Consider the following 26,008-nt stretch of genomic DNA (forward strand, 5'->3'; position numbering starts at 1 on the left):
TCTGATCAGAAACATATCGAGCCTACTTTTTTATCACACCTTTTCAGCTTTAGAAAGAAATCTCAGTCTTCACTCTAGTTTGGGGACTTCCATGATGGTCAAGAAATACAAAAACTGCTATTTCACTTTCACTTCGTGGAAACAGAACAACACCTGAGAAGCAGGACTGTTTATTGCAAGTTTTTAAGCAGGCAGTGCTCTAAGATAAAAGACACACTTACCAAGTGTCACCAATGGGTAAATAAAAAAGAGAACGCGAAAACATACCAAAAAGCAAGACTGCCTGTCAGAAGCTACCAACGCCCAAAAGATTTAACTGATCTGATAAAGGAGATGGCGTCGTAGGGTTGAGGCTAAGACAGCTTATTTGTTTGCACATCACTTTACAAGAATTGTAGCATAAGGAGAAATTTAAAGGAGAAATGATGCCCTAGAGGTTCTTATGAATTCAGATTGAGTGGTTGTGAAAAAATAATTAAAAATTTAACATGCTTTATCAACTTTAATATAGGACGCACTGATTTGTCTTTGAAAGCCTAGTGATTATATCCATGTGCCCCATGCACAGAGGCTGTAGTCCTAAATGAGGATGGCCCAGGTTCAGTTCCTGTCATGGCTCCTTTCCTGCATGTCATTCTCCAGTCACTCTCCACAGTTTCCAAACTGTCCAAATAAATCCTAAAAAGAATCAATGTGGCCTTCTTGGAAAACAAAGTTGCTCATCACATCAACTTTAAAGGTAAAATATGTAAAAATCTTAGCGCTAAAATACTGACACCATTTAAAGAAAAATGGTAATGTATATATTGAATATATTGTTGAGTTGAATACTTACATCACCTAAAATAATTCCAACAGTTTTCAAAACCAGAGAAATTTTTAATTTCAGTAGTCATAACCAGGGCCGCCCATGAGGGGGGTTAAAGGGGAGTGCTTTCTGGGGCCCAGCCAAATGGCAGGCCCATGTAGGACAGGCAAGTTCATGCTCCATTTCTTTTGGTAATGTTAACAGTGTGGATGGGCACATTGAACTAAACCATTAGGAAAGTAATGTTAGACTTCATCTGAGCATCAAGTGCACAAATGTCAGAGAATAGAACAGAAGGAACTGAAATAACTTCAAGGAAAAAAATAATGTATAAACTGTGAAAAGAGGCAAAACGCATAAAGTTTGAAAAATGGGTTAAATTTGGGTTATATTGGCTGAAAAAAGTAAAGAAAAAGTGGTTATAGAGTGGCAAAAATGGGATAGTGGCAGTAAAATTGAGTTAAAAGGCAAAAAATTGTGGAAAATGGTTTTTAAAAAAATGTTAAAAAGTGGTAAAAATGGGTTAAAAGTTGCAAAAAAAAAGGCTAGAAAAATCAGAATAAGTTAAAAGAGACATAAATGGGATAGCAGCAAAAAGGGGCTAAGTGAGGCAAAGAAGGGCAAAAAATTGGCAGGAAAAAGTGAAAAGTACTTAAAAAGTGGCAAAAATAGGCAAAAAGTCATAAAAAAAATTTGGATAACATCAGCAAAAATGGGCTTGTAAAAGGCAAAAAGAGGCAAACATGGATGGGAACTAGGGATGTACGACATTGATTTTTTTGCTGATATATGATATGCAGATATTTACAGATTCATTTAGCCAATACATATTTCGATACAGATATTTAAATATGCTTTGCGTAACTAAAAGTTCAGTCCTTCAAACACAATTTAAGGTTTGAGGATGAAAAGATAAACAAACTTTGTTTTTTAAGACACACTTTAAAGTTTAAAGAATGAGGATAAATAAAGAAAAAGATCTCAACTCACATAGGTCTGTTGGTTCATCCTAAGTACATAGTATATAGGGCCAAATTTTACAGTCAATATATGCTAATACTCATGGCCAAAATATTGGAAGTAAATATCGTCAGAAATGTAGATATCTGCCGACACTGATATTTGCCTTTTTTAGCTAACAAATGCCAATACCGATATCAGGCCGATAATATTGTACATCCCTAATGGGAACAATTGTGAAAAGTGGTTTAAAAGTGGAAAATATGGTTTTACAAGTGGCAACAATGGGTTACAGAGTCAGAAATATGAGAAAAGCTGCATAATGGATCCAAAGTGGCAAAATGGGAGGAACAGTGATGAAAAGCAGGTTAAAAGTGGCACGGACAAGAATATCAGAATCCAGTTATACCTTGACACACTTTCAAGATCCAAAATGAAGTAGAAGTAAATGTGAGATGTATGCCATAAATTGTTTCATTACTTAAGATGAATATTGTGAATGTGAAAAGTATGCACATAGAACATACAGTTCTGTCAGAATAGAGTTTGACAGTCTCAAAAATTCCCTGGGAAGTATTTCTAGCCTCCCTACTGGGATTCAAACCCCTCAAAATCCCCATCATGTCTTCATATGAAACTAATTTTAACTATAGAGAGAAAGAAATATACAGTACATCTATACAGAAATATCAAATACATGAAATAGAGAGATTACTCCTGTCCTGCTCATATATTGTTTATTTCTATAAGTTACACTATGCCTGGAGACGTGTTAAACTGTTGAGACATGGAGATGCTGAGTTATAATGTTACTCATTTAAGAGGAAATGAGCAAGTACAGCTTGCTCACAGTTGGGTATGTCCTGGCGGTGCATAGACCTGTGGCTTTGTTCACTGAAAAAGAAAACACAACTTCGAAAACCAATGTACACACAACTGAGAAAAGTTTGTGTATTCCTGAGTATGTGGTGAACCTGTGGATTGGTTTGGGTGATGAGTTAAAAAAGAACAAATATAAATCAATTTTAAAAAATAACATTTTTTTAAAGAAGATATTTTAATCAGGTTCATGGAGGAGGAAAGGTGTGAGAGGTGTTTCCATTTATTTTGCAGCACTAAATTATACCTGTTGTTGTGTATTATTGGTAAAAAAAAAAAAAAAAAAAAAAACATTTGAGGATTTGTTGAGTTAAAAGAAGACAACTTAGTATGGAGTACACAAGTTTCACTTCTATCTACTCCTTTCTGGACAGTTACTTGTGTTTTAATTTTTGGTTCAAAAAAGCCCTTCATTTATTCATTCATTCATTCATTCAAAATAAATGCCTTATGTACTTTCCTTTGCCTGCTTTCACTGCTCTAATTAAAATAGAAATAGTTGTTTTTACCTGGGCCCTCTGAAATACCAAACTGCCTCTGCTCAGGCATAAACTTTTTTACAATTAGGAAAAGTAGGCATATAAATGATTTCTTATCTAATATATTGGTATTTTTTAATATAAATGAGTTGTTTCTGTCCCTTGCCATGTTTTTGATGCTACTGAATTTATAATTGCTTTGTTTTGGCTCTGTGAAGCACTTTGTTTTACTGTTTGTCTGATTAGTGAACTTTAAATAAAGCTGCCTTGCCTACTGTAGTGCTTAAGCAAAGCCATTGAGTAAATGTTCTTGTTATTGACTCCAGTTTTGAATTCTTTCCACTGGCTCCCTCAGAGGCTCATCATCTGACTGTGGTCTGCCCCTGGACTCAGAACCAAACGGGAGAGGTAGTGTTCAGTTTTCAGGCTCTGGAACAAAATCTCAGAGAACTGCAGAAAGTCTGAGTTTTTTAATAAAGGCTAAAAAAACAAGTTTACAGATGTATTTTTATTAAATGGTTTTAAAACATCTTTTTAAAAGTATATATTTTTACTCAAGAGGCCTGTGTGTATTTATAAGAATATATAAAAATCTCATTCATAGCTTAATTAATGGTCAAATACAAAAAAACTGGCCTATTTTACCCTAACACACTTTTACTGTCTATTTTTTCCTTTATTCTTTATACCCTTTTATACACTATATTTATATACAAAAAGACAGTGGGTAACAAGAAATAAAACTAAAGTATATATTATCTCGTAACTTTTATGCTTTGCTGCTCTATTTTATTTAAACCTTGATTTTTTTGAGTGTTTCCTTTAATTATTTCAAATGTACTCTTCTGTTTCCTGGTGTTATGGTGTTTTTAATGTTTTGTTTGATGCACTTTAAATTGCCTTGCTGCTAACATGTGCTAGAGAAATAAACTCGCCTTGCTTTATTGAACATCATTCCTTCTTTTACTGCCCGCTCTTATATTTACACTCATTGAACTCCCTTTAAAGTTGAATATCACCTGCTGGAGCACGTTATCTGCATACTGGAAAAATAAAAAACACGCTCTTGGCTAAAAAAACTCCATGACTCGATGTTCATGTCCACCGACGGGACACGAGCGCACGCGGCATAGCCGCACTTTCCTGTTCAGTCTGCAGCCTACAGTTGTGCTGTGCAACGTGACTGCTGTGTTACCATTCCTCTGTTACGTCGAAAAACGCGTTTAGCTCCGCCTCTATGGTGTCCTAAAAGTGTGTCACTGGGTTAAAGTGGCTCGGCGGAGAGGCGTGTCCGACAGCCCACTATTGAGAACATTTAGTCCTCCTGACTAACCCGCAGTCACACAACATAGGGGAGTTCCTTTGACTCAGACGGACGTACTCGTCGTGTTCTCTCGACCCTGCAGATTATTTCCTGAATCACTCTTAATATGAGCATCAGCACCGTCCTTCAAGGTGGACTAGTTTACAATCGTCGAGTTTAATCCTCGTTACGGTAGCAGAAGTCGTGACAAACAGTTGAATTTAGCTGATCATCAAGTTTGGAGATTTTTTTTTCCTTTTCCTCGAACGGAGATGCCTGAGGACATTGGGACAGCCAAGCCTGGTAAGAGCACAAATATTCACATAATAACCCTCCTGACAGAACAGAAATGGTATAAATTGCATGCACTCTGCAGGAAGTTTACTGCATTGATAATCTTAACATATATTGCTTGATTTGTTTTCTTCAAAAATGCTCTTTTAACACAAAGACAGCCTTTAAATCAAGTTTTGACATGTATTTTATCGATGTAGTAGAAACAAGTGGAGTGGAAACCAAGTCAAAAAGTGTCATGAAAACAACCCTGTTGCTTGATTCCATTCAGAGCATGATATTGAGTATTATGGAGGGGATGTGGAGTATAGAAAAGTATATTGAAGGGCAGGACAGTAATGAATGGCGTCCTACCATTGAGACATATTTCTCTTTCTTGCTGATATGCTTCATTATAAAGCTCGACTTGGTGTCTAAAAAGTGTATAAATATGTGTAAAAATCTTCTCATGAAGTTTCTGAGCGCTTCAGCCGTGTTAAAGACGAAGTTCTATCCGTGTAACCGTGTTTTAAATCGGGGTTAGGAGTGCCAGTGCGGCGCTGTGCTGTTGCTGCCTGTACATTTGACACAACAGCCAGTGTTTATCTCCCCCGGTCCTGCTCACATGGACAGCGTAGCTAGCCATGTGCCTCTGTGTCTACACGCGTCCTGAACACGGCTCTGATTGGTCGAGGGGCGTTCCCTTCGCCGGCACGCTTCTGGCGAACTAATTTCTGATTGGCTGAAAAGGACCCATGACGCAGTTCATTGCATAATCCACTGTACACAGCTCTCCCGGCGCGAGGCTGGCCTGCAAGATACACGTGAGACAGGGTGAGACAACAGCCACTGACCTAGATTTTTTTGCCTCCTCCTCGCCTCGCTTTCACAGAAATTCATGACAGGTCCACGTGTGGGTGGGCCGTGAAAGAGAACAGTCATGGCTGGGGTTAGGTAATCATTTGCTCCGAGCCTCTAAATTTAGGCGTTTTCGACACTTAATTCAGAAAACACGCTTTATTTTTGCACAGATATACCAAAAAAGAAGCATAAACGAGCAAGCCTGCATTTATTTTCATTTAAAAGGGTAGTCACTAAGTCTGTTGGATTTAAAGCTTACTGCCCTACTTCAGCTCACACATTTAGACACGGTCACACCGCCACTGGAGCAGTTTAGGGTTACATTCTAGTGCCGTGCTCAAGGGCATTTAGATAACAGATCTTAAAGATCAAGTATGATAAATGGAAAAATAAATGGCATTTAATAGCAGCATTACAAGCTTAAAAATAAAATTACAAAATTAACTTTAAAATCAAAATAAGTAGTTACCATGCAACTGTAATCTTCTTTAACCATATACATGCAAATTCAAGACAGTATAAATAAGAATGTGTTCATTATTATGCACTAGATACATTAGGGCATACATATTTGTACCTTTCATTAAAAGTATAATATAAAATGTGGCACAATTGGGTATAATCATAAAAGGCTAAAAATGCACTGAAAACCTATATATTATAACTGCTGTATTTACTAATTTCCATAACATGACTGCAGACTCTTGTAAGTCAACCAAACTCTCAAACTTTTTGTTTGTTCTTTCCAAACATGCTATTACATAACAAATTGCTGGATGTTTTCCCTGTTTGGATTCTTTTGTTCCTACAACTGTTATGTTGCTCCAGTGCTTCAGTGACCCTGTCTGGTCGTCAGTCAGCGGAGCACACTCCCATAGAGCCCCAGTCATGTTATGTAACATGTTATCCAACCAGCATGCACTTGGGGTGATAAAGCAGGTCAATCTCTGCAGTGAAAAGATCAACACACTCTCACAGGCGTGTCATAGATACCTGATCCTACTGTACTGGCGAGAATGTGATTATTTAGCAAACAGGGTTTTTTTTTTTTTACACCGCTGCTCCACTTTAACAACTGTTATTATCTCTGGCTTTGAGCAACTTTGCTGGAGTTGTGATAAATCTAATTGGTTTCCTGATGTTGATATGACTCTGTTTGTTCTTACAAATCATACACTGGCTTAAATATGCAGTGGATAATTTCACGTAGCTGTAGGATGAGTCTGCAAAGATAACAGTATTCAAACTCATATGAAAACATCAATGCAGGGATGTTATATGCAGTTAAGGAGACTTAAAGGAAAGAGGAAGCGCTCATCCCTTAAAACATGTCAACATCTCTCCCTCTCCACAGGAGGAGTCATAGCCTATATTTCCTCTGGCTCCGCCTCCAGCCCAGAGTCCTGTATGAGCACAAGCTCCAGCAGCAGCTACCTGTCGACATCGCCCACCCCGTCCCGCCCCTCGTTGCCTAGCAGGGCTGTAGGCATGGTGGTGGATATCTCTCCGCCAGCCAAGAACAGCCACCAGCGTGGACACGGCGTGGAGAAGGCAGGTCGCTCGTCAACATCGACCAAGAGCAGCATCACGAGTAAGCAAAATCACACCATTTTTAGTTGCAGTCCTTTTGAGTAAAATGTTTTTATTTGTTGCACATGAATCATTTCTTTGTGTATGTTTTGCAGAAATCAACGGTATGGTGCTGTTGTGTAAGGTCTGCGGTGACGTGGCCTCGGGCTTCCACTATGGCGTTCATGCTTGTGAAGGCTGCAAGGTGAGACAAGTTCCTGCTGTGACACATTCCCCTCTATTTAAATTAGAATAATTTTCCTTTATATATGGCACAGTCACATAACTAATGCTACTCCTCTTGTGGTTCTTTAGGGCTTCTTCAGGAGAAGCATCCAACAAAACATCCAGTACAAGAAGTGTCTTAAGATGGAGAACTGCACCATCATGAGAATCAACAGGAACCGCTGCCAGCAGTGTCGCTTCAAGAAGTGTCTGGCTGTTGGCATGTCTAGAGATGGTGAGCAGGACTATTAGTCTTTGGGCTTTTTTAAGAATTAAAGTTAATCTGAAGAGTTTTTAGATGGTATGAGCTAAAAAATTTAATAAGATCATCAGCAAGAAAATTAATTTTTCCTGTATTTAGACAGCAGAGATTTTAACTGAGTGATACTTTGACTTTTAAAAGGAAAAATAAGATTCCTTGGGTCAAAAAGTGTTAAGAAAACTTCTTCACTGCAGCTTTAAGCAACACTTAATGTGTGTAAACAGATGTGCTTCTATGTGTAGTTCATTTTGACAGAAGCTCATAATCATCATTTTCTACCATCAGCTGTCAGATTTGGACGCATCCCAAAGCGGGAGAAGCAGAGGATGCTCCTGGAGATGCAGAAAGTCATGACCGACGTGATGAGTAATAACAGCCAGCTGCACAGCATGTTGCATGGACACCAGAGCCCCTCGCTGCCCATGGAGACCCTGTCCAATGACTCCAGCTCTTCGACTTCCTCTTCCTCCTCCTCTGCTTCTGATTCGCCCTCGAGCTCCAGCCCCTCCTCCCCACAGTGCCCTCAGGACTCAGAGTCCGTTGTTTCCATGGACACCAACTCCAGCTCCGCCTCATCATGCGCATCAGACAGTGGTGAGGACGAGGCAGTCGTTTCGGTGAGCAGGCAACACCAAGATGCCTTCACATTTAGCCAAGAGAGGTCACCAAGACAGGACCAGGCTTCACCCTCACCGGTCACCCTGGTGACGGGCTGTGAAAACCGCATGGAGGAGCAGCAGGAGAGCTGGAACAGCTGGAACAACAGCACAGCTGTGGGAGGGTTTCAGCACTGTTCATACAGTAAAAGCCAACACGTCACCAACACTGCTTACAGGGAGGAGAGAGGAGTTTACCAGCAGCAGCTCAACAGTGCCCCCAGCTGTGAGCCATCAGAAGACAGCCAGTTTAACACACCAACTGCCTCAAGTGGTTACAATGGACCAATCCACTGTGTCAACAACAGAGCACACTTGGTGAGTTATTTTTTTTTCTTCTTCGTCTACTCATTTTCACTGTTTTTTTTTTTTTTGTTTGTTTGTTTTTTTTAAACAAAAGTCTCAATCATCCTCCCTTAATGACCTCATGTCTTCATCTTTCTGCAGGTCTGTCCCATGAACACATCGCCCTATGTGGACCCTAACAAGCCAAGCCAGGAGATCTGGGAGGAGTTCTCCATGAGCTTCACCCCCGCTGTGCGGGAGGTTGTCGATTTTGCCAAGAGGATCCCGGGCTTCCGTGACCTCTCAGAGCATGACCAAGTCAGCCTGTTGAAAGCTGGAACTTTCGAGGTAAGACAGCAAAAAAGCAAAAACATAAACACCTGGTGTTATTTTGTGCTCACTTTGAAGTCAAACATGGCGGCCTCTTCAAACATTGAGGCTTTCCCAAACAGAGCAGACTGTCAGCTCTGTGTGCTGACTAATATTTGCTCTGATAACAGTTGGACTGGAAATGAAAGAGACTTCATACATTCTTAATGGGTGCTATTGAGATTTTTTAACATTAGTTTCTTCCTGTAAAAGCTAAAATACACACCATGTAGCTGGCTGGATTCAGACTATTCCTGGCTGTGTTTTTCTTCTACACAGATTTATCCTAGACTTAAAACAAACTCATAAGCTGAAAACCCTGCTGCTGTCTCATTTCCAGGTGCTGATGGTCCGCTTCGCCTCTCTGTTCAACATGGTTGAGCGCACGGTGACCTTTCTTAGTGGCAAACGTTACAGCCTCGACACACTACGGTCGCTAGGTGCTGGTGAGCTGCTGAACTCCATGTGCGAGTTCAGCGAGAAGCTGGCAGCGCTGCGGCTGGACTCAGACGAAATGAGCCTTTTCACAGCCGTGGTGCTTGTCTCAGCAGGTAAAAAGACCCTCATGGAAAATATACTGATATTTGGTCAAAAAATTAACAAGGGCTGTCAAGATTAATTGTGTTAATCCCAATTTCACTATTATTTTAAATTATGATACTTAATTGTCCTTTTAAGAACACTTTGGTAAAGCCACTGCAGCATCTCCATGCAGCCACGATTAAAACTTTCAATCTTTTGACAGCCCTGAAATGAACCATGACACATCTGATCTATATCATTTGAAATATTTTCTCTGAGTAGAATAGTCACTCTCAGATCCTGTTACTTCCTCTAAAATAATCTTTCACCTTCTCTTTCTCTTTGCTCAGATCGCTCAGGGATCCATGACTTGAACTCAGTGGAGGCCCTGCAGGACAAACTGATCCGGGCTCTGCGTAACCTTGTGATGCAGAACCACGGCGAGGAGGCGGCCACCACTTTCACCAAGCTGCTGCTCAAGCTTCCTGAGCTGCGTTCTCTTAACAACATGCACTCAGAGGAACTGCTCTCATTCAAAGTTCACCCATGAAAGCTTCCTGATGGAGGGGTTATCTTCGGTGCCCTCCACCCTAATCCACACACCTCCACCTCCACCAGGACCTGCCTCTTACAGTCCCCTCGTTACTCGACCAACCCTCCTTTGTGTGTCTGTTTTATAGAATGTAAAAGTTGTTTTTTATCTATTTTTGTTATGTAGACCATGTGGGGTCTGAGGAGTGAAGAATATAAAATGTACTGTATTTAAAGAGATAACTTACGCTTGTTGCACACAAACACACGTAAGTGCACGTGTGTTTGAAAGTTTCTGAGTTTGTTGAGATTCATGGCGCTTTTCTGTTTGTGAGTGAAACAAGAGTACTTAACTGGCTTTAGGAAAACTTCAATTAGAAACTAATTAGCGGATCCAAAAGCCATTTAATTCCAAAGTGTATTTTCTGATGAGTGAGTGAATGTGAGAAACAACAAAAAACGTACACACCGCATGTCTGTTTGGTCCAATATTTTGACAGAGAAAGGCAAGCTAACAGAAAATGGATCTGAATGTGTGACGATCGCTGCTATTGCATGGCTGTACTTAATGCGAACATCTATTACTTGGATCTTCTCCCCTTGCCTCAGAAAGCATCAGTTCTTTGTTTTCAGCATGTATAAAGTGTTTGCTTTTTTTATTTAATGCTTTTTTACATGTACACTGCCTGTACACTAACTGGTGATTTCTGGGGGAGTTGATGACGCCATTTTTCAGCAACACTACATTTGCACATGTTCTGTAGCAGAATAAAATAAAACAAGTAATGCAAAATCCACAAAATGTGTGACTCCGCATAATGTAAAGGCTACATGTTATCTTAGTCACGCCTGAGTGTTTCTGTTGTTTGCCCACTTTCCAATTTATATGACTTTTTGTTTTATTTTTTATCAAACTGTGTGCTTTCGGCATAGCACTGAATTTGACATTTGTTCTTTTGTTATCCAGTTTGTTGAAATACTTGTTTCTTTGACTGGCAGCACTGCCACTTGTAAATAACTATAAATATATATATAAATATATATATATATAAATATCTGATGAACATAGAATATAAATATGATATAGTATGAATAAATACAAATGAAGTGTACTTTGATTGTTCTGTGTTTTCATTGAAAAAAATACATCATTTTAATAGAGGGGGAATATAACAAAATGTATATGAATGAATCTATGAATGAACTGAAAGAGCAGTGTACAATACTTAGATGCGAGGAGAGGCAGTGGTTGTTTTTCACCACTAGGTGGAGCTATTTACCCACAGCATTTTTATATGAACCAATGCTTTTTACACTTTCAAGTTGTGAAACAGGAATGAACAGAGCAATACAGGGATCCAGCACTAACCAAAAGAGCAAACATATTCTTTCATGCATTTTGAAAGAACAATATTTTAAATATCCTTTTTTAAAAATAAAAATAAAAGGTTAACTCACACAGATTTAGTTTGGAAGTTGATTTCAGATCACATATCTATCTTTTTATCCAGGAGAGGAAAAAGAACTTGACTATTGTATTAAAGTAAAAATCATTCTGGTTTGTATGTATCTAATTAAAAGTACCGGTCCATAAATCCACTCAAGTAAAAGTAAAACATATTTTATTTAAAGTTTACTTTGAGTATTTAGCAAAATGCATTTGAGAAAATAATCAGCCATTTTTTTCTCCAATATTGCATTTTTGATTTGACATTCAAACATTTCTTAATGGCCCCATGTTTTGTATTTTTCAACAAACACAGGCAATAAATCATTCAATATTGTAACTAACACAATATGAGCAACAGGACCCAAACAAAGAGTCAGACAGCCAGTGATAATTTTGTTGTCTAAAACTATGACTAAAAATGTTCATCGACAGCCTTTTTTCCATGACAAAAACTAGACTAACAAAAATAGATCTGTGATGACTAAAACTGACCAAAACTAAGTTTGGTTTTCATCAAGATGACTAAAACTAGACTAAAATGTAATGTAGTTTTTGTTGGACATTCAAAATCTGTGATATTTGTCCACTATGGGTAAATCTGTCAAAAAACAATGCAGCTGTAGCTATTCTGCCTCTCAGCTGTAGAAAGCAGGGACCCCAGGTTTGGCAGAACACTCTACCATGATTTGGTACCAGATTTAGGCAAGAAAATAAATGATCCGACTAAAAGTAAAGACTAAAATGTGAGGACTTTTTTATGAACTAAAACTAGACAAAATGTTTTGAGTTTTCGTCAACTAAAACTAGACTGAAACTTAAAAGGATAGAAATGACTAAAATGTGACTAAAACTAAAAGAAATTTCATTTAAAGACTAAAACTAAAATTAAAAAAAGCTGCCAAAATTGACACTGCAGACAACAAAACAACATCAAGAGAATACTCAAGGTAGAAGAACCTCAACAAAATCAAAATCCAAACTATTTATATAACCCGAACAACATTATTACACAGACAACAGGTGGCATCATTACTCCTAAAACATCCTACGACATTGTAAGAACTAAGACATCCCAAGTCATCATAAGCTCTGGGACATCCCAAGTAATATAAAGAACTAAGATACCACATGAACATCAGCGTTCCTGTTAGGATGACATAACATGATAACCTTGCAAAGCAGCTGGATTCGCCCATTTCCGTGTTTCTTACTGTGAAACAAATCCATCTGGCGTGTCAGGTTAATAACATGATGTATGAATCAGTTACATATCTTTTTTACTTTGATCACAGACGTAAATTTACTGATTTGGTTAACTTAAAGCCTTGCAGCAATCATCATGAAAACTAGGGCTGAGCAATCTGGAAAAAAAAATCTAATTGCAATTATTTTGACTTGTATTGCAGATGTCAATTAGTATATTGAGGTGAATGAGCATTTTATGTCATGTTATATATAACATCTCTGCTGCAAAAAAAAAAAAAAAACTCATAATCATGAAACTTTTTGGACACATTTCAAGTCAAAGAAATAATTAAACTTCAAAAATGTGGAAATTTCAGAAGGAAATATTTCAATTTAATCAAAATTTCCATTAATTACCCAACCTTGCCTAGCTACAGAGGAGTTGCAAAGTAAAATATTAATTTTCCTTACTGGCAGCCACAACATGAGAAAATGGATCTCCAACCAGGTTTTCCAGGTAAAGTTTCACCTCTAAAATAAAATAAAATACAACTGCTGTTTTGGTATGTGCTACTGTGTAGTCAACAGAGGTGGAAAAAGTAAAGTATTATCAAATAAAGTACAATTACTCTGGTTAAAATTTAAGTACAAGTAAAATGACTGATTTCAAGAGTGCTCAAAAAGAACAAGCAGCCGCAGCCCCACCCCCCACCCCCCACCCCAAACTACTCAATTGCAGTAATTTAAGAAATTGTAATCAGTTATTTTCCACCTCTGCTCTAATCGAAATGTATTTAGGTATTCTCAGTTCAGAACTTTTAACACACAGGAGGATAAAAACTTCTTGCACAATATTTAGATTTATATATACAATATAACATTCTGTAAGATGATGACCAAACAGGAAACAGGAGAGGAAACAAAGAAACACAAGTTATACAGAACATTTGAAGGTGATTAGTTATATGGATGGATGGATGGATGGATGGATGGATGCCCCCTAACAAAGTTCTGACCTCTAGAGAGACTGCTGAGAGCCTCCCCCTCAGAAAACTGGTATAGAGACTCTGTTCATCTGCACAGTACTCAGACGCAAAACCAACCAGCTTAAACCAATTTATTCAACAACAAAAAGAAAACAATTTAACTCATCGACCAAAAATCAAAGCAAACTGGAATGCTATTTAAAGGGAGTATGCAGTTGCAGACCACTTAAGCACTGTGACTGAACCACAGCTGAGGAAATTTCTGACTATGAACAGACTCAGTGAACACAAACTCGACTTCGAGACAGGACACCATAGACAAAGATGGGTCCCCAAAGAGGAAAGTCTATGCACCCACTGCAGCCAACAGGAGGTTGAAACGCAGCTCCACTTTCTGACCACCTCAGAAAGTAGTACAATGACATCAGAGACAAGTTCTTTCCACTTTTCACCAGCAAACAAAAACCAGGATTAAGAACAGAAGCTTCCATATCAAACAAAAATCTTTCTACCAACTAAGAGAGGAGGCCTTTTAGAGCTTAGATATCACTGAGAAAATTATCTAGTCATGACTTCAGTGTTTTTAAAGAACACATTGTTTTTGTATTCAAATCTCCCCACATGTAAATCTCAGACTGAGTTTGGTATCCAATGGCCCATGAGGAGTTGGCAGAATGACTTTGTTAGTCAACCTATTGCCTCAAAACACTATCAACAAACCTGTAAACAATATACAATACAGTTAATGTATGAATAGTAAGCTTTAACTACATGCTACTTAAGTATTAGCCATATGAAACATTTATGTATTTATCAAGTAGGACACATGGACATACAGTAGTTGAGCCTTTTCCAAACTTGAATACACTGCAGTCATATTTAAGACCTGAAAATCTTCTGTGGCCCTCCAAAATCCTTGTACGACCATAACATGAGACTCAAATATTTACCTTTTTTTTATCATATTTTTGTTTCATAAATACGGAATCTCAGTGTAAATGTTTTACTTTCAGATACATTAGCATTACTCTGAAAGTGTTTGTGGGGTCACAAAGGACAACTGATGAGCCACTGCCATTTATTTTGATGTAATCGGGCATCTGCAGAGCCATTTAAATTTTCCTTTGTAATATTTTTCCCTGCAAATATATTTTGTGGCTCAGCAAATTCTTTCAGAGTAGCATTAATGTCTCAGATGACACTGAGGCATAGTAGAATATTGAACAGAATGTCACAAGTTAAACCAACACCAGTTAAACTACGACACTGGTCATACACATCTGACAAAGTGATAAAAAGGTGACATGACTTCAAACTTCTGGCAATGTTTTTTTAATGCCTGAGTCTTAAAATAGTAGCATGTAATCAGGTATTTTTATGATCATTTAAACATGATTTTAATTTTTCAAAAAAAATCAACAATTTTTAGTTTTTGTTAATGACCTCTCACGGCCCACCAACAGTACTTCTGAGAAGCACTGCAATAGTGAATAGATAATGAGCTGAGGAAAGTATGCTGATTCTTCAGACATGAACCAATACTGTATGCAAACCAATCAAGTGGACTGCTATAAGACAAGATATACCTCAATGTCCCTGTAGGGACATTTTGTCTTGGACTCCATCCCACAGTTACACAATCAATAAATACATAAATTGAGGTCATACTAAACACAACATTACATCCCATAACAGCAGTAATTCCACCAATCAATTTCCATATGTGCATAAAAACCCTCTGGTAGCATTGGTACACTGACAAACTATGACCCATTGCCATGTCTTACCTCACCTAGTGGGATTTTTTTAACCTCAATAAAATGTACAGTGTTGTATTCAGTCAACCCTTTTTAATCTTAAAGAAACATGGGGGGGGGGGGGCATGCCATTAATTTCAATGATGTTAAGAATACAATCAGATCATACTTATAAACTGACCTGTAGGAACAAGTGTTTGCAGTTTTCATAGTCAAATACACACAGTACCGTTAATGATAAATCACTCAAATGAAGGACCACCGTCATAACATAGTTGAATATGTTGGTAAATTACTCTAAGTCTGGTGCACTGATGGAGAGTATTAGTATGCATTATTAACATCAGCACAGATTACTTCTCCAGAAGTTTTAGCTTGGGTAAGATTGTTTTCATATTCAAATATCTTCAAATGTCTCATTTAAATTCAAGCAAGTACACAACATAAACATCCACTCAAGGATGATGATGCTAAGAAAATGAGGCACATAATGAGACAAGTTCTGTAAAAGTGCTTGTTTAATATTTTTTGTGAATCACTTGGAGGAAAACAGCAGCAACTGAAAAAAGGCAAACATCAGAAGACCAATCTTATGTGATAGTGACAACAGATGTCTTAAACAATATTTCATGAGTTAAACTTGTCCCATGAGTGTCGTTTGCATCAATAATTAGTGGTCACAATCTCAGCTTTTTTTTCCCTGCCTGCTTTGTTTGTAGTCATTTTCCTCCTGGAATCTGATCTTGGGAAGGACAGTCTGATAAGTTACAATCTTCACATCATTTGCATTCAGTTCTTTGATGATTTATTCAAATCTAAGTGAACATGAAATGTCAGCATGCAGTCAAAGACTGATGGTGATGGAAATGTGGCCATCAAAGAGAAAAAGCATGTGTAAATCAAGATTTACACTCACATTTCATCATAACTGGGCAGAAATTATCATTCAGGTTTTTAAAATGTATTTATGTAATTATCCTCTCATGATTTTGCTGAAAGTGCGATTAGAAAATCAAAACCGTTCTCATTATAAATGAACTGATTTTATCTATTCTTTATAGTTAGGGCTGATACAGATTTTCAAAATGTCAATGTCAACATCAACAAATACAGATAAGCAACCACAACATGAAACTTCCAAGTTGAGACTGCTCTAGGCTCATTTTCAATGTCCAGCAGTTCATGACACAATATTTGCCAAAGGCCAATGTCTGCCAGCTGTCAGCTGTTTTGGCTGATACTGATGTTAAACTGATTCATTGTTGCATCCTAACTCTCATGGCTTCATGTCAAATTTAAATATACAGCCAGCTAATTTAGCTTACCATAAGAACTGTAAGAAAAGGGTGGACAAAATTAAGATCTTTTAGTGTAATGGATAAGTCCAAAGTCATAAATTAAATAAAAAGCACTTCCTGAGCTCCAAAGTAAAACCTTTTCGACTATGTTGTTGAGAAAGCCCAGCTTTGTCCTGATGCTAATATGCTTTTGTGTTTACTGATATTTTTTATCAAACTTCTTGCAAGAAAGAGAAACATTTAGAGTTTTTTGAAAGGAATTTGAAAGATAAGATGAAAAATCTGATCTTATAACAGAATGTATTCACATGCCACATTCTATCTTTGGCAAAATAAAACATTTTTGAACAAGGCTAAATCATCTTTTTTGGTATTATATGAATGTGAACATTTTCAAATACTGAGTATGAAATGAAAAAATACCAACTTCTGACTGTGGCAAAAGAGATTTTAACTGTGTTTTTATTTTTCCAAGGGAGGGCATGTCCTTCTTCTTACATTTGTCATATTCAAAGTGGTCAGTAAACTGTGTTCATACTGTACTCCTTTGCATTCCCTCTTTTTGCATTATGACACAGAGAGACACAGTGACTCAATGCAGAAGAGGAGCAGCTGTCCATGCATGTTGACTGAATACGTTAAAAAATAGGTAAGTGGATATAATGGAAAACAAGTGTCTCATATTGCTGTATATATATATATATATATATATATATTTATTCTCTTGCTTTAAAATGAAATATTTTCTCCCCTTCCCTGATGCTCAATGTGACACTACACAGGAATGACTTTAATGCTAAAAACAGTTTAAACTGCATGAAACTAAAGCTCTGACAAAGCTTTTTAAATGTTTTAGAACAGTGGTTCCCAACCTGGGGTCCGGGCACCTCTAGGGGGGCGTCGAAGATTGCAGGTGTTGGATTGGGGGCGTGGGACCCTGTCTGCTCTGATGTTGTCAAAATTAAATGTACATATGTATATTTTTAAACCATAATTAGAAACATAATGTATTAGGGCAAACCTAAAAGCCGAAAAATGAAGAGAATCTGTTCATTTTGTGCAAAAACATCAACATTTTCAGATAAAACCCCAAAATTTAAGAGATTATAAAGCTGTATATTTCCAAGGAATCAAACTCAGAATTTCAGGGTTCAAAAAGCCAGAAATGTACAAGAAAAACAGAAATATCAAAGCATAAAAAGGCTTAGATTTTGACACCAAAAACTAACAAATGTCAAATTTTAAAACCTAAAATTTACAACAGTGTAAAGTAAAAAAAAGTTACAACAAAGCTGAAAATAGAGATTGGATTTTTAAAGTGAACTTTTAAGGTTAAAAAAAAAAAGTCTTGTAATTAACAACTTTTTAGACTGAAGTTTTTTCTCTAAAATAAACAGATCCTCTTTGTTATACACCCTAATAGTAATGGATGGTTTATACATACAGTAGATATTATGTCAAGAACAAATGTATGTAGGACTATTATGTTGGGATTTTTTCGATGAAAACAATTAAAACTGATGTTAAATTTTTCCCAATGGGTCTTGGGGGCTTATCTATAAGCTAAATGAAAAATCATGTAAATTTGTCATATAACTTTGCAAATACATTAACAGTATAAAAATAGCAAGAAAAAGAAAGAGGAATCATATATTAGAGTTCTGAATTAACATAAGAGGCATTTTTCATTTGAAAAATCTACACCAGCATCAACTCTGTTGATTTAACTGGTAGCAGTCTTAGATTATGTCTCATTTTAAAATACATCTTTGGAAAATCAACATACTGTCCAGCCCTAAGAAACAGCTCATCAATACAGAAAGCATCTTTTTCACCTTTCGAGAAAACGGTGTTCTCCTAATTCAGCTATCTTGTTTGTTTGTTTGTTTTTTTTATCCACAGTTGCTTAAAAATCAGCATGGCCAACGTGTTGATGGTTCTCCTGGTGACAGGTCAAACTCTTTTCCCATATATTTAAACTGTCTCAAAAATCAAACACTGTTCCTTTTAATTTAATCATTTTTGAAAAATTCTCATCAGGTTTCTGTGTTCCCTTCACATCTACAAGCGACGTCTACTACTTCATCTCTGAGGCAATGTCGTGGGATGATGCACTCATGTACTGCAGTCAAAACTACACTGATCTCGCTCAGATACATAGCAGCAACAACGTGACCACAATAATAAACACACCAACACAGGGATACACTGGAAGTGCTTGGATAGGTCTGTTCAAGAACACCACAGAGTGGACCTGGCAGGATGGCCAGCCAGCCACGTTTACCAGATGGAAAGACGGACAGCCTGACAACTCTAATGGTGACGAGTTCTGTGTGTTCATGGGAACAGATGGCACCTGGGCTGATCAGAGGTGCTCTTTGTTGAAATATCCTGTTTGTTTTGATGGTAGGTAGCCCTTACTGTTTTATCTAAGTAGACTTTTTGAGGATCTGGAACTTTACAGCATTTCCACTTTGAATGCCAGAAAAATGTCTTTAGCCTGTTGTGAGAGTGTAAGGCAAGACCAGAGGTGTCAAAAGTATTCACATTCATTACTCAGGTAGAAATATAGATACTAGGGTTTAAAAAGACTTCTGTAGAAGTTGAAGTATCAACTCAAGCTTTTTACTCAAGTAAAAGTGTAAAAGTACTGGTTTCAAAACTGCTTAAAGTATAAAAGTAAAAGTAATGTAAGGGGGAAAAAATGCAATTAGGGACAAAAGCTTGGGCCACACCACAGGGGCCTGTTGTGCACTACCCCACCTCCCCAGTAAACATTATTCTAAAGGTCATAATGACTATAATGTTACATTAAAATGTTAATATTGAAAAATTTGGGATGCACCTGTTTCAGCCACATTCATGCCCACTGAAAATGAATGAATTTTAGTACAATGCAAATACATTCAAGAACCATATATGTGTACTACCAACCTCCTCACTGGTTCTTGGTTGGGACATTTCACTCCAGTTCTCTTGAGTCTCTATGGACATCTTCGTACTAGGCTACATACGTCTGCTACTTCCTTGATGGAGTGTGACGTGATTTGTGTCATGTGCGCAGGTGTGATGGATTGTGTACAAACCAGTAGGGTGTCGGAATAGTATTATGTTTATACTTCTCATCCAACCATAATCAAATTCACTCTATCTGGATGCAGTGATTTATCTGGATGGGTTTTGGGGTTTTTTTATTTGGGTTTTTTTAAATGATGACAAGCTGGAATGAAAACAAGCTGAAATGAAAGAGGAGTAACAAGGCTATTTTTAAAATGTAGGGAGAAGAAAGTACAGATAATTGCTTGAAAATGTAAGGAGTAGAGGTAAAAAGTTGGCTGAAAAATAATTACTCCAGTGAAGTATAGATACCCAAAATTTCTACTTAAGTAAGGTAACGAAGTATTTGTACTTAGTTACTTGACACCTCTGGGCAAGACTTTGTTTCCATCAACAGGACATGGATATCAGTCTACTGGGTCAGAGAGCTCCAGAAACTCTCTTAGTTTAGAGAACAAACTTTATTAGACTGATGCATTTTGGCTTGTGGACTTCATCAGGGTCATCGATGACCCCAAGAAAGATCACAAGTCTGAACAATAATGAACCATGATGTATTTGCCAACCCTCTTCAAAATTCTCACAAATGTATTACTTAAAGACAAACCCATGATCCTAACGATATGTTAACCTCATGGAAACACACTGTGTGCTGGTTGTAGAAAAGGAAAGTTGAGTTTCATATCCATTATTGTTTCATTACAAAGGTGCTTGCTGATAGAAAAGTTGAGTGCTATGAAATTTCTCAATGTGTAGAGTACATTTACCGAGGAGTTGTTTTCAGCCCTTTTTTTTCCTAAAATCACGCAGAGCTCTGCTCAAAGTGTAGCCTCTGTGCACATCTGCCTGTTTCTCTACAGTGGAGCTGAGCTGATCATCATCTTCTGCAGCTAATATACTTTCTATTGGCAGTATCTACAACCCCATTTCAAAATACTGACCTAATTTGATTTTCAAATTCTGACAGCCAGCAATTTTATTTGTATATTTCAAATCCAAGAAGCAGTATTAGGTGTAACACTACAAAGGAAAAACCTGAATACAGCATGAACAGCAGACTAAATTTAGTACTGGATTTTATTTCAGTAGGTAGTAGAGTAGTAAAGCTACACAAGGCAGCCAGGTAAAAATGGATGCAATATTACTTTGTACAAGTGGCACAGGAATTTTTACACCGCCCCACTTAAAAAAGTGATAAACCTTGTAATCTAGACCAAAAACTCATTATTTGTTGCAACAACGCAGCATCTCTATAGACAAGGTGATCTTTATGAGAAATAACGAATCTAAAGTACTTAAATTCAGCATATTTGTTTTATTTTATTCATTAACATAAAGTCATTATCAGACCATCAGTGTATGCTGAGTTTTGCTCTCCTCCCATTTTTATTTGATTTTTATCTGAAATTGTTTGCAATGGGACACAGAACACCTTCTAGTACTATGTATGACTTTATCTTTTACATTTTCTTTTCCCAACAGGCTCCTCATCAAAACCTAGATACAAAATTGGTACCAAAAAAGTGATGTGGAACAAGTCTGAAGCCCACTGCAGATTTTTAAATTCTACCCTTGCCTCTAATCTCAATAAACACAAAAATGATCAAATCAAACCAGTGGTGCTAGACCAATCTGGTGTGTGGATTGGCTTAAGCAAGGAAGAAATCTGGTACTGGACCGAGCCAGGGGAGGATGTCTCCTTCCAAAACTGGAAATCTGGACAACCTGATGACGAGGGAGAAGATAGTTGTGCTGTTGTACGTGTGACTGATGGAACCTGGACTGATGAGGCGTGTGAGACAAATTTACCTTTCTTCTGCTATGGCGGTAAGAATCACCAAACCTTCTCTTGTTTAATGGTAGAAAGTCTTTTCTTGGATGCCACACATGGAGGACATTGTTGAATATCGAATTGGCATAACCATGATTAGAAAAACAGACATTTATCGATAGCATATATCATTCATGGTTAAATGGAATCTAATAGGCTACGTAAAAGTGTCTGTAAAGTGTCAGAAGAAAGGATATGTCACTGATAATGAGCATTTATTTTCTTCTTGATGTAAGGGGTTTGAGCTATAAGATGCTTTTGAAAGAACTGATGAATTATGGGTGGGTATTTGGGTATTTATATCTCACATCTTAACATTTTCTGTAGTTCTGTGGCTCTGTCAGCCTAAAAGAGATGCTTTTCTTTTTTCCCCACACATTATTAAAGGTTTTAGCTAAAGGAGGAGGGGCCTCATATTGGTCTTTGCCCTGGGCCTCAAAATGACTAAAACCAGTCCTGCCTCACACCTGCAGCTCTTTCAGACACACAGTCCCAGCCTGCCTCATTTTGTAGCTTTGATTTTATGTTTCTGCTACTTTGAAAGTATTTATTATTAGTAGTATATTAAAGATCAAATAAATCGCACACATTTTGACAATTTTCACTACATATTATGTTGTCTCTACATGTGATCTGTGTATGTTAAGCTCTTTGATAATGACGCGCATTGCAATGATCATCATAAAATATGAGTGTGGGAGAGCATCTGCAGGAAGTGACTGAAGAAAATAGTTAAAACAAGGACAAAAGAAGCTTCACACCTCAATGAATGAACTAACTGATGAGGCCCCCCAACATTTGAATTGCTATAACTTTAGTGAAGCAGCTGATCCACAAAAAAAAACAGGAATCTTTCAAACTAATTTGAACTACCAATTTAAAATGAATACAAGTTTTAAATAGCAATTAGAAAAGAATATATATTATTATTGTCTTTTGATTGTGGTTCTGTGCAGTTTACAAGGCCAGAAAAACTATGGTAAAAGTAAAGATCCAGTCCAGTGCAGACATGGAAGATCGGGCCATCAGTGTGGAGCTGCGCCGGCAGGTACAGTTTGTTAGATATATTTGTTTGACATCTTTGATTGTACCTTTATCACACCACATTTCACTAAAATATTTACTGTATTTTATAAATCTTCCTTCTCATTTTTAACAATGACAATTCACTGGTACGCATCAGTTATACTTCCTTGCAATGTGTCAGACAGAGTTTCTGCGCTATGCTAAGACATGTATCAGATCAGATGGAGTCACAGGAAAAAATGCCTTTAAATGACTAGTATATAATCTGGACTCAGTGTGCTGCTGTCTGTTGTGTAACCAAAACTGAACTACTTGCCAGTTTCATTAGGGTGACAAAAAACTTGGACCTTTCTCTTTGACTTTGGTGAGGTCCCTTGGATAAGCCTGTTGGCTTCTTGACCTTTCCTTTATAATATGTTTGTAATTTGATTTTATGTAATTCTATTTGTAAGCAAGAATTACAGTAATGTGAGTTAATGTAACATGTTACTTTCCATCCCTGCTTGGGACCCCTATATTATCTGTTGCTTTAATAATAAATCAGGATTCATCTTTTCCTTCTGTAGCTGCAAACAGCATTTACAAATCAGGGACTGAAAGTGAAAATGACCTGGGGGAAGCCGCCAGTAAAAACACAAGAGCAACAACAAAAAGAAGAGGGTAATCACAATAAAAAATCTACAAAATATTTGCAAAAATACTGCTCTATAAATATTAAAATTCCTTTTTCTTTTCATTTAGATGGATGTTGACACACACAAGAAGAAGCACCAGGACATTTCTGGCCAGTGGTTTACTGTAAGACATTCGGTGATTACAGAGTTCATGTCTCAACATTGTTTCAGGCCTGTAAGCTGCATCATTTGTTCATCTAATTCAAGATGTCACCAAGTTCCCCTTGCCCTAATACTTCATTTACCTATGGAAATCGAAGCTTTTCATAGGATTACCTGCAGATTTGATTGTTTTCCACATTGTAACTTGGCTGATAACCACCTTGAACAGGAAGTGTGTGGTTAAATCTGATACGTTTTTGTTGTTTTGATAAAAAAAAAATCTATCAGGTATGATTGAGAATATATCAATTATTACAACCTTCATAATTTCTTCTTTGGTATTTTCCCCACATCTTTTGGTCTCTTTAGACATTTTAGACAAGGTTTCCTTTGGTGTAGGTCATCAATGATTCTTATCTGTCCCAACTTGTCTCATATTCCTTGATGTATTTTTGCTCTTTTTTATTATTTCCAACCATGTTTTGAGAGCTATTTACTTGATATTATAGCCTACATATTTTAATAAGCTATGTTTCATTAGAATTGTAACTGCTATGAATTTTTTGTTATATATTAACCCCTTAAAGCCTGTTGTTGCATATTTGATACATACTTTTATGATACCTCTATCTAATCAATATAATCAATAAATTACTCAAAAAAAAACGAATGAATACAATCTGAAAAATGAAAAAAAATGCTCTCAAGTGGATTATGAGTTACCAAAAACACCTAATGTATCAAATGAGACACAAAAATATATATGTTAAATTTTATGGAAATTTGGATTTTTTTGGATTTCAGAAGAAAGTGAAATAAACATTTCATTTCCAAAAAAATTAGAATTTTCTGGCTAGAATTTGTGTTTTAAGGCTTTAAAGGGTTAAAACTATTATCTGTACATGATTGATGATTTTTCAGTAGTTGCATTGTGGCATTATTTCCTTTGATAGAGAGTAGTCAACTACATGGCGGTTCAATTTATATCATTCACCTTTTCTTTTCTGAACAGAAGATGGATAAATGGATGTTTTTTAAAAGATACCTCTGCATAAACAATTCTCAAACATAAATACATCCGCTTGTTGTTGTGTCTTTCCTCACCTTCTAACACAATAATAAAGTCCACGTTTCACATCTGAGCTTTTGTGCTGCTATCTCACAATAAGTTGAAAATTTTCATGGTGAAGAGGGTGGTGTTCATATCTGTATACATGTAAATGATTCTGTTCCTGCTGAACCATGCTGGCCTTAAACTAGAAACATTAACTGGCAAAATCTGTTTACGAGCAAGACCATGGGTGTTTTTTATGTTTAAAGACATTTCAAAGACAGGATTGTACATTAGGTCAGATATTTGCCAAATGGTGATTATACCAATGCATCTGAATGAACTGCACTGACAAAAATGTTTTTGCATATCTAATCACCTTAAGTCTGCAAATAGACAACTGCTATGAAATGGATAGATAATTACAACAATGGGTTATAACACAAATGGTACAGCTGACAGTATAGTTATTATATAATGAGATATGTTGAGTTTTAATGTCAGGATGCTTGTATTAATGAATTTGGATATTAGTCAATGTATTTGAGGTCTTGCTGTCTTTTATTGCCAATAGCAGCTTCACAGTAATGGTTTTCATGCTGAAGAATAAGGATGTAAAGGTACCGTACTGATTCGGAACAGGCCTCTCAGTACGGTACAGACGTGTACCGCACGGATACATGTTGAACGAAGCTCATACACAGACGGAAAACCACAGAACAACTCACTGTCACACTGTCCTGGCAACCACACAACGGCAGCAAACAACAGCAACAGCCTGAATATTCCCAGATAAAAGTGTCCTGTTTAGGAACACTTTCTTTCCCAGTAAAATACAACAGTGGACACTAGGGCTGGGCAATTAATCAGAAATTAGACTAAATCACAATATGGCCTGCTGCAATTTTTAAATCACAAAAGGTGCAATATTTCTTTGACCTGAAATTTGTGTTAAAATACCAATTTTTAACTTTTTGTTGCAGCAGAGATGTTATGCATGACATATCATGTAATCATTCAGGTGCCGTTTGTTTAGAAGTCAACAAAAAATCCTACATTCTTTTTTTTTGTACTTTTTTCATATTAAATATGAGAATTACAAAACCCCTTTGATGCAACAATTCATATCCAATTGGTAATACGAGTCAAAATCGTCAGAATGCAAAATTTTTAAAGAATTGTTCAGCCCTTGTTTAGGAATAAAAGAAAGTTAAGGAATAATCGTGTATCAAATCGCAATCGCAATGTTGGGGGAAAAAAATTGCAATTAGATTATTTTCCAAATCGTTCAGCCCTAGTGGACACAGACAACAACAGTAGCACTGACATTATTCAGCAGCTGTGTCACTGACAGCACATCGTCCAGCGGATCAATCAAAGCATTTGAAAAGGCACCACTTAAACAAGAACCTCACCGTAACGAGGAGGAACAACAAAAAGTCTCACCAGCCAGTTATGAATATCCCATAATTTAAGATCTTTTTATTCTAACAATGATGCTCTGGTTTTGTGAATTAAACTAATTCTAAATGCACACCTTCAACTGTCCATCATGTCTGCAGCTGTGTCATACGTAAAGTTATCCTTAGATTTCACATGGCTCTAACCC

General features: G+C 37.0%; 1 protein-coding gene and 1 long non-coding RNA gene across 2 annotated transcripts in view; one reads left to right on the forward strand and one right to left on the reverse strand.

The window, feature by feature from the left end:
• The window catches only part of LOC121513636, a 75,952-nt gene that overhangs the window by 14,458 nt on the left and 35,486 nt on the right, over positions 1–26,008 (reverse strand). The window lies entirely within an intron of this gene.
• Positions 4,455–11,094, forward strand: nr1d2a (nuclear receptor subfamily 1, group D, member 2a). Its single transcript, XM_041793509.1, has 8 exons — positions 4,455–4,732; positions 6,918–7,154; positions 7,249–7,337; positions 7,448–7,592; positions 7,905–8,593; positions 8,723–8,908; positions 9,270–9,480; positions 9,802–11,094. The coding sequence occupies exons 1-8, from the start codon at positions 4,702–4,704 to the stop codon at positions 9,999–10,001; spliced, it is 1,788 nt and encodes a 595-aa protein (XP_041649443.1). The 5' UTR covers positions 4,455–4,701; the 3' UTR covers positions 10,002–11,094.

Source organism: Cheilinus undulatus, linkage group 8 (genome assembly GCF_018320785.1).
Source record: "Cheilinus undulatus linkage group 8, ASM1832078v1, whole genome shotgun sequence".
NCBI classification, from domain to species: domain Eukaryota; kingdom Metazoa; phylum Chordata; class Actinopteri; order Labriformes; family Labridae; genus Cheilinus; species Cheilinus undulatus.

Coding starts and splice junctions, on each gene's coding strand:
- nr1d2a (XM_041793509.1), top strand. CDS start 4,702: ATGCCTGAGGACATTGGGACAGCCAAGCCTG. Junction 7,155..7,248: donor GACCAAGAGCAGCATCACGA/GTAAGCAAAATC, acceptor TATGTTTTGCAG/AAATCAACGGTATGGTGCTG. Junction 8,594..8,722: donor TCAACAACAGAGCACACTTG/GTGAGTTATTTT, acceptor ATCTTTCTGCAG/GTCTGTCCCATGAACACATC.